Source organism: Triticum dicoccoides, chromosome 7B, assembly GCF_002162155.2.
Source record: "Triticum dicoccoides isolate Atlit2015 ecotype Zavitan chromosome 7B, WEW_v2.0, whole genome shotgun sequence".
NCBI classification, from domain to species: Eukaryota; Viridiplantae; Streptophyta; class Magnoliopsida; order Poales; family Poaceae; genus Triticum; species Triticum dicoccoides.
This window is the reverse complement of record NC_041393.1, coordinates 771673191-771683070: the sequence shown is the minus strand read 5'-3', so window position 1 is coordinate 771683070 and position 9880 is coordinate 771673191. Positions and strand designations below refer to the sequence as shown.

Below are 9880 nucleotides of genomic sequence, written 5' to 3'. Positions count from 1 at the left end.
GGTCAAAAATTTCAGCCAAAATTTTCAAAATGGCCAAAATTCGGCAATCTTGGCCTGGGGCAAAAAAATTACAAAGCAAAAAATCGAAACTGTGTCTCAGTAGGGAGGTTCCATTCTTTTCGTTTGAGCACTAAAAACATCATTTTCTTCTTTTCAAGGATTAGTTCATTGATGTTATCCATTAACATTCATAGAGCTATAATGTCATGTCAGCGCGTCTTCTTACCTTCTGTTACAGCAATAAAGCACTATGTTTACGCATTAAATATACTAAATATTTCTATACTTATTTCTTATTCTATTGCATACTTGCTATATTATAAGTCCAGAAAAACGATAAATAAGTCCAGAAAAACGATAAGTCTATATATGTGCTATATAACAAAATTACATGTGCTAAATTCCGAGGCTTGTTCATACCAATGATTTTTATGTTAAAGAGATTTTGTTATATATGGAAGTTTTAAATTCGTTTGTTTATTTAGTTATTGGGATAAAAAAAACTCTATGTCGCACAAATCTCTCTGCGGAAATTTTTGCCAACCGTGGCATGTTTATGTCGGAATACTAATGCACTATAACAAAAAATGCTTTAAGCCGACAACATTGTATATAGGATGTTGGGATAGGAATATTGGCCATGTTTCTGAGTCTCTTGAAAGTATGGATTTCTATTAACATTTATTTATATAAATATTAACATTTGTATTGATGATGTTGGAGAGGACATACACATACAAAAAGTACGATTGAGGAAGAGGTTTCCTCCCTTTTGGATAACAATTCATTCATATATGCTCTGAACACTAAGAATACTGTTTTAAAATTTACACAATAATGCTGGAATAGTGTAGTTCCTAGCCCGTCAGGCGCACGGGTTGACAACTAGTTTATATAACCACAATGAGAAAAAACAGAAAACATTACACAAACCGGCAAGGATGCAAACAGTGGATAGGATAAAAAAAAAAGAAGGCAACTAATTAAACAAATACATTGGCTTTTCAGGACAAACGTGTTAGTTCTTCAAGCTTCACAGCCGGTTTCTTTGGATGGCTGACAAGCTGCCTCTCAAAGTCTGTTTTGATGGTTTGATCAGTGGTACCCGTAAGCAAGACTTCCTTAAGTTTAGGAAGACCATTCAGACCAGTAAGGTGATATAGTGCACTGGAACAGTTAACCTTCAGCAGCTCAAGATTCTGCATAGACTTTGATCCAAAGGTTACATGCAACTTGCTTGAGCTGCAAGCAATCTCGAGGATCTTGACCTTTTTGTATGTGGGCAGCTCTTCTTCAAACAACTCAGCATAAAAATGGAGCTTACCATCCAGAAGCTGCTTGACACAAAGACATAGGATGCATAGTTCTGGTAGCTTGGCAAGGAACTCAATGTCACTTTTACCTAAAGTGGCCATCTCCAAGTTTAACTTATTGAGTTTGGTGAAATTCTCCTTCCATTTTGGCAACCTATCTTGAAGCCCATACATTTTAAGACTCCATAAGTTCTTCCAAGGCAGGGTGATATCATCCAACCCGTCTTGATTGTCCTTGTCAAGCTGCAGGGACAAGGATTCCAAATGGGTATGAACTGATATATCAAACACTTTGTTGTTCTTCCTGTTGATACCGGAAACTCCAATCTTCCGCAACTGGGTGAGCTTCTTGAGTTCTTTCACCATGGTCTTTATGCCTGAAACACCAATGTTGACAACACCAAGTGTGTGCAAGGCCGTCAATTTACCAATCCTACTAGGGACCTGAACACCGACTAGGTGGTGACCACAACACCAGCGGGAGGAAAGATGTGGGACGGAAGTGGTTCCAGCACGTATGTACTGCAAGTTGTGTAACTTGATGATGCTTTCAGGAAGGGTGACGATGGAGGTACCCCTAACATCCAGAGTCTGGAGCTGCCTCATATGACCCAAAGAATTTGGTAGATGGTGGATCTCACTGTGTCCTCGTAGAGAGAGGAATTTTAGCCGATGTAGGCACTCCACAATCTTCTCGAGATCAGCATCATTTAGACCAACTGCATCCTCAAGATCAAGTACCCGGAGCATCTTCATATTCCCGGAGACAAAGAATGATTCCCACTCCCCAAACACTGTAAGTGACCGTAGCCTCGAGAAGTCGATGCTCTTGAAGACAATTCTATCTCTATCCCAGTTCTTCAATATGACAAGGTGACGACCTGTGCGTTGGGTGGTTAAGGCACATTGTTCACCCAGTTCAAACACAAGGTTCTCTTCCATTCGCTGAGACACAATGTACTCCCGAATGAAAGCATTCACCTGGCACAGAACCATACTAACTGTGCCAAGATTGAAGGCAGTGCTGATAACTGAAGACGGCGACCGTGATGATAGTTGCTGAATTATGCTCAGTTCAAGAAGTTCAGAGAAATGCTTCTCCCCGTTTTCCTCCGCAGATTCATTGTGGTTGTCCCTGGAGTAGCCCTCCGCAATCCACCGCCTTACCAGCCGCCTCCGCCGAATAATTTGATCTCGGGGGAAAATTGACAGGTAGAAGATACATGGCTTGAGGGAATCAGGACAAGTACGGAAGTAAGAGTGCATCCAACCAAAAAGGTCTTGTAGACTATCATACTCCGGGCCAGTCTCCAGATGGTGCATAAATCTGCTATTCAAAGTACTCACAGTGCCCATGTTTTTCTCATTCTTCATCGCAAGAAACGATCCTGCTATAGCAGCTATTACTTTGGGTATACCTCCACACTTTCGAACAAGTTGCTGTACATTCATATCTTGAACATTCAAACTGTATGATGAATTGTTCTTGAGTACCTAAGTAAATTGTTCAAATGAAGTACGTTAGTTAGCATTAGCATAAATATGAGTTACATCTGCCACACAAACACGTTATTCATAACTCATAGGAGTATGAGTGTAGTTTCCAAATCTCACAAAAAAAACTATAGTTCTCCAAAAATTATGAATAGCACAGAGGATTGTGAGTATAGTACCGTACAACTTCTGTGTAAAACAAATGATAGTGAAATGGAGATTCACGGAACTGGGAGTAGGCAACTATCTTATGTAACCGTCTTTGCATAGGAGTAAATTTTGCACATCTTAACTAGCTACTTCTATTAAATTCTCGGGGATAATTGCACTGCTTACACTAGCTGTGAAGACCCGACCTCACCTAAAGAATAGGGCTTACTTACCAATTAGTTTACTGAAGCCTAACAGAGCTTCTATACTTGACTGGATGAAGGTACCCACTTGGAGCAAAGGCCTCAACTAATGTTGCATGAACTAGCAAAAATCTATAGAAATCTTATGCATGTAGCTTTTTGGTATTTGTACGATCCCCCAGACCCCCACAACACAACTTACTGATGACTCGATCAAGAGCATACTGAGCAATAGATTTAGTACGTAACCTTTAACAATAGTAGAGAATGGAATTTTTGTGATTTTATGTATCATACTGAGAACTGTTTGTGGAGACTTGACTTCCATTACAGAAGGTTATTCACATATTAAGAGCATACTTTGAGAAGCAGATTTAATAAGGCTCGCAAATGCCATTTCTTAATCTCCCCGAGCATACCATGCATGCTGTAAATTACAAACTTAGATAATTCCGAACAAAAAAAAAACCACACCTATCATACCTTGTTCATGAATAGATTAGAGGCAGCAGCAGCTTCTAGAGCCTTGACATTAAACACGAGACCTTCATTATTTGTGCAATGTTTGGCGATGCTTTCTTCAGTTGTAATGACAATGATAATGCTTTTTGAACCTTTAGATACCAAGGCAGGCTGTATCAAGTCCCATTCTTTCGTTGACCGGAGGTCATCGATTACAACGAAGCAATGCCCTTCCAGAAGACGGTGACACTCTTCAGTTGGGTCTTTATCGGAATGAAAATCAGAAAGTAAGGTGAGATACATGTCCCTCATATTAAATGGATGGGATACATCCACCCAATAATAATCCTCATAGTTGCGACCCCAAAGCACTGTGTCATAGAATAATTTTTTGACAAGGGCTGTTTTGCCAACGCCAGCTATACCCCACACAGCCATAACAGGGGGAGAGTTGACACGTGCCCTCGCTGGATATTGCGCCAGTTCAATTACGGTCGACTCACGTCCCACAAGGGGATCATTCTTCTTCTTCCACTCAATTGCTTCCTCTTTGAGTAACTTGATTTTCTCATCTCTAGTTTGGGTCTCTTCTTCGTCTTCATCCACCTTTGGTTCTTTGCCCTTTCTTTTATCCCCATGAGTACCCTGTATATGCGTGGAGACAAATATTATCATGCAATCTAGTATAATAGAGAGAGACAAGAAAACCACATAGAAAGTTTGAAGTATTTGCTCGGCTAACTTACCAATGATTTATTGTTTTTATCCCCATCGCCTTGAGAAGCCTGTGTTGGGACAGAAATTAGCACTTAAAGATGCTAAATAAGACTATCTTAATTAGCTCGCTTAAGGGAAGGTAATAATGTTGTGATAATGTTATAGGCCAGTACGGGCGAGCACAATGACGTACAAAATTAATTATCTTCTTAAGGGAGCCACCTAAGAGAATCGGCGACTTGTAGTGTAAAAAAAAAACTGTTGACCTCACTCCTTCGTGAAAAAGTTGTGTGCCTTCACTTAACTATGAGACGTTCTCATAGGGCTTAAAGTAATATAGTTTTGTTCATTTTAGTAGTTGTCAATTCAGATACACATCATATTGTCAAATTGTAATCACCACCTAAGTTGAAAGCATTATACAGCATGTTCCATCCCTCTCATGCCCCTGGAATTTTAGCCACATTTCGTGTCCCGAGCATCCATGCCCGTCAGATCGACTTCATCGTGCAAATTGGGCTTCTCTGGAAGAAAAAACTGAGGTTTGTGGTTAATTGGGCCTGTCGCTATTGAAAGTGGCCCATGTAACTCTGTAATCACCACAACATTGTTAATTGAGCCTATAGAGCGAGATGCCACTAGTAGCCAATTTGGCCCACCACCTCCGTCATCTCATGGCACAGATCAAAATTTGAAGGGGTGGCCACAGGTAGAGTGAGACTCCAAATGTTTGCTCAGTATTTTTCCCAAAAGACAATTGCGAGAAATAATAGTATGCCTTACTCACTCAAATAAAATAGCATGTACTCTGTGGCATGTTTTATTGGCATACCTAGAAGATGTGGAGATCTTAGAAAAGACAACCTTCGCAATGAATTTACATGCCCTAACACATAAGCGAGATACATATGTGTGTTGAAAAATTATTTTTACCATGTATACATTTAACTTCTAATAACCTGGTCTTTTGTCAAACATACATATTCGAACATACTATTATTTTCTAAAGAATATAGTTTTATAAACTACCAAGGTGTTAACTATTTTTGTAATGTTATACAATACATGTTTATTTTCTATTTATCCTTTCGTTGCATTATAACATGTATGTGAGATACATATCAATAGTTGTAACATCGATCTTTATTTTATATGTGAACGTATGACTATGGTGCTACTACATAACACAAAAGAAATATAAAATAATAGTTTATAGTGAATATAATGCTATAGATTTTTCTTACAATAATCATTTTATACAATCAGGCGTCCAGTCGCAAGTAAACCAACGAAACTAACCCACAATACCTTGGTCGTTGCATGCTTTAGCATGCCTGCATCCCTACACATCCTTTTTGTCTTATGCATGTTTACAAAGAAGCGATCTGGTTGTGTTCCTACCTGTTCTACTCTCATAATTCTTACTTGCATATAAAATTGGATTTATCTTTTTGAAGGATTTTTGTAAAATATGTTACCACCACACCCATGAGCCTTCAATTTTCAGTTTTAAAAAAAAATGAGCCTCTTCAATTCTAGTAACCTATTGTTATTTATGTACTCCTAGGTCATGGCTCATAGTGGTGTCTAATCATTATTCCGTCTATTTTATGGATGGCCCTAAATTTTATGGATGATAAGAAGAGCATTTTTAATTGACTTCAACTTTTTATAGGGTTCTAGATATTTAACTATCTGTTGAACTAGATTAGCTGGTCAATGTGGTAGGGATGAACATGTTCAATGAGATGTATTATATATGTAACTTATTACAGGGACATAGTATGTACTTGCCATTTATAGTTAAACTATTAATGAACATGTGTATCTATTGTGTGTTGTGTGTGTGTGAGATATGTCTTTTGAGTACAACTGCAATGATATATTGATTATGTTTCCCTATGTGCAGCTCTTCTAGTTATAATTTGTAAAATGACAAAAACAATGTTTTCATTGACTGTATTTTTTTAATATGGGCTCATGTATCTGTTTGTTGCATTAGTCATCGTGGATGTATGTGGCGAGTCCTAACATGGTTAAATGAGATGTAAAATGTACATGCCCGTCATAGTTAACTAATAATTGTTACGTGAAATACAGATGCGATGATCTATGAGTAGTGTTTTTTTTATATGAAGATCTATCACTTATAGTTTGTTTAGGTGCAGCTATGAAGATCGTGTGTACATGACATTTTTAGAATGATTTTGCAGATCTAACCGAAACAGTGTATTTACCAGTATGTCATGTAGATCTAACAAATGTGATCTATTTATGTATGCTTATGTCTATCTAAAATTTTAGATTTATTTACATAAAATTATGAAGATCTTGATATGACTATGTAGATTTAAAGAATACAATCTTTTCAGGCGTGGTTATGTAGATCCAATGGATATGTTCTCATTAGGTGTCGTTATGTAGATCTAACGGTTATGTTTGATTTAGTACAATTATGAAGATTTAATGGATGTATTCTGTTTGTGTACATTATATAAATCTACGAATTGGATCTCTCTAGGTACATCTATGTAAATCTAATGGATGCGATCTACTAAATTAGAAATCCAACCATTGAAGAAATTTTGATTTTGTTTATAATTGTGGTGTCCGAAATAGCCATACATACATAAATAGGTTTTGGTATATAGGTTTTTTATCATTTGTGCCGCTTGTTTTGTCCCACTACTCAGTTGTTTCCATTTGAAGTTACAATGGTTCGAAAATGCCATTAGATACCTAAAAAATGTCAGTAGACACGTAAAAAAGTAACAATATTCCATTAGATGTTTGGCCAAAAATGCTACTAAACATATTTGTTGTCAGGAGTACGCATGCGAATAATTTTAGAGGAAAATAAGAACGCCGTTGGGGATCAAGTGGGACCCACATTTTAGTCTAGTGAGATCAAGGGAGAGCCGATATATTGATTGATGGATATTTTGATCATATAACATGGTAAACAAGCAGTAATGGTGTCTAGTGGCACTTTTTTAGCATGGGCGTAATGGAGCGATGGCATTCTTAAATGGTGGAAACACCTTGTGACAGAACCGAGTAGTGGGACACAACAGTTGGCATAAATGATAAAAACCCTAGTATATAACAGATTTTCCAGCTGGAGTTTCTTGATGTTATTTTCATTATCCAATAGAATTAAATATTTCAATAAGTCATTGAAATTACATGGTACTACACATATTCTTACAAGCTGATGTTCTAGGAACAATGGGGTAAAAATAAATTTTGATGACTTATATATAATATTTCTATTTTAATTTAGTTTTACTACCATATAATTAATTTATAAAACACATGCGGGCAGAGTATATGATTGGATGTATTGATGATCAAATATTTGCTATGGAGACTAGTATTTTTTTTCAAATGGGCAACTCAACCATGCGGGTTGGTTTCCTCGGCTGTATACTTGATAGAAGTAAATATAACTGAAACAAGATTTCCTGGAAATAATTGACGTTGTTTCGGGCTTAGTTACCTTGAAGAGGGCACAAACAGAGTGCTCGTCCGAGAACTTTCTCAGCTCCAACATCTTGTATGAGTGCCCGATGCACAAGGTTGCTATTTCGGATTGCTGCGTTGACACGATGATCCAGCTGCCATTCTTCATGTCAGGAAGGAACGTCCTAATAACATCCCAATCTACCATATTTGACAGGCCTTCCAAGACGATGAGGTATCTCCCTGCGACTAGCCGCTTGAACTCCAAGAAGAGTGCTTCCTGAGTTACCTCCATCCTTGCTAGGACATGCATACCAATGTTTGTGTATTCTTCTTCGCAAGAGTTTGCATAAAACTGAGACATCAAGCCCTTGACGAACTCCTGGGGACTGAAAGGATGCATTAGCTTCACCCAGGCGCGGTAGGTGAAGTTGTTGCTCAGTCCCTGGTGATAGTAGGTCTTCCTGATGATGGCTGTGGTCCCATGATCGCTGCCTGACCCCCACACCGAGATCACTTGAAGGTCATTACTGTGCTCATTGTCGTTCCGTGTGATCAATCCGGTAAGATCCCCGAAGCGTTGCTTCCTCTTGGTGGCGCCCCTTGCCTCAGCGAGCATGTTGACTTTGGTTGCGGCGACGGCAGCGCCAAGAAGCGACTCCTGCTGCTGCACGACGACAGGCTTGGAGCCGGTGTCGCTGATGAGGTTGTAGCGCACGTTCCTCCTGCTCACGTCCTCCACCCTGGCCTTGAGATGCTCGATCTGACCGACGGCCTCATCCAGTGCCAGCGCCCGCATGGGCGGTGCCATGCACCATAGCGGGACCAGGCGCCACCACCACATGGTCTTGGTGTTGAGGTGGATGACGAACTCGATGCAGTCTTCAACATCATAGGCCAGCTCGCGGACCTGCCGCACCCAGGTCATCACGACTTTGTTCTCGACGCGCTCTGGGTTAGCCACCTTGAGGAAAGAGTGCATCATTTCAAACTCGTCGGTGATGAACGCCAGGTCACGTTGAGCGCTCTGCCGGAGTTTCGCCTCCTCCTCAATGGCCGCCTGAGCCTTGGTCAACGCCCCCTCCACCACAGACTTGGCCAGCCCAACCACCAAGTCCGCCATGGCTACCTCACTACGTACTCCCAATCAGTTCGGTGTTAGTTTCTTCTTGTGTGTTATGCTAGTGCTCGAGTTGTGTCCGACCATCACAACAGGTGGTGCTCTTAAACGATCAATCGACCGAAAATCGACCGACTGAGGTCCGAAAATTGTATTCCTTTTTTTATGCAAGACTTGGACAGACAAGGAAATGAGCAAGTCGTCGCGCATCCACAGTGTTATGAAAGTAACAGTTTATGCCTCAATTAAATAAGGAAAAAGTCTAAAATAAACCTTGAATTCATAGACAAAAGCTAAATGGAACCTCAAACTTTGAATCCCGGAAATCAGCACACCGAACTCTCTGATCCCGGTCTATTTTCAACCTTGAGTGAGTTCCCAAACAGGGATTTTTGACGTGGCATCTTAAATCCCGGGATTGTTAGCTCTGGACTTGACTGGGCCGGCCCATCAGGCACGCAGCAAGTTTTTTTTTCCTTTTCTTAAGGCGTGACGTAAAAAGTCTTTCTATTCCTCAAAGCGCGAAGTAACAAAAAGACTCTCGCAGAGTCAAACTTGGGACCAGGCTGAGTTGAGCTCATCCCGCTAGCCACTAGAGCAGACAACTATGAGCGATGTAGTAAAAGGCCTGTTGTATTTAAGCAGCGGCTGAAGCGTTAGAACTTTTAAAACATTTTTAGGACAATATTCAAAACATAAACAAATTTGGAAATGCCCGAACATTTTATAAAGTGTGAGCACTTTTTGAAATTCTGAATAGTTTAAGAAAGAACTATTTTTTTTAAAAGCGAACACTTTCTGAAACATAAACATTTAGAAACATGAAGAAAATTTGAAAGTGCGAACACTATTTGCGAATTGTAAAACTGTGAACAAATTTTGAAACCTGAACAAATGTGCAAAGAAAATGTTTATGACATCTAAAAAATATGCGACTTTAGATAAATGTATGTGGCATT

The 9880-nt window shown here is 39.4% G+C and overlaps 1 protein-coding gene across 1 annotated transcript; it reads right to left on the bottom strand.

Moving 5' to 3' along the window:
* Nucleotides 1–973: 973 nt before the first annotated feature.
* On the bottom strand, nucleotides 974–8924 carry LOC119339926 (disease resistance protein PIK6-NP-like). The gene is made up of 4 exons (XM_037611828.1): nucleotides 7839–8924; nucleotides 4369–4407; nucleotides 3644–4267; nucleotides 974–2807 (listed from the first exon to the last, which is right to left on the bottom strand). The coding sequence occupies exons 1-4, from the start codon at nucleotides 8922–8924 to the stop codon at nucleotides 1005–1007; spliced, it is 3552 nt and encodes a 1183-aa protein (XP_037467725.1). The 3' UTR covers nucleotides 974–1004.
* Nucleotides 8925–9880: the final 956 nt, after the last annotated feature.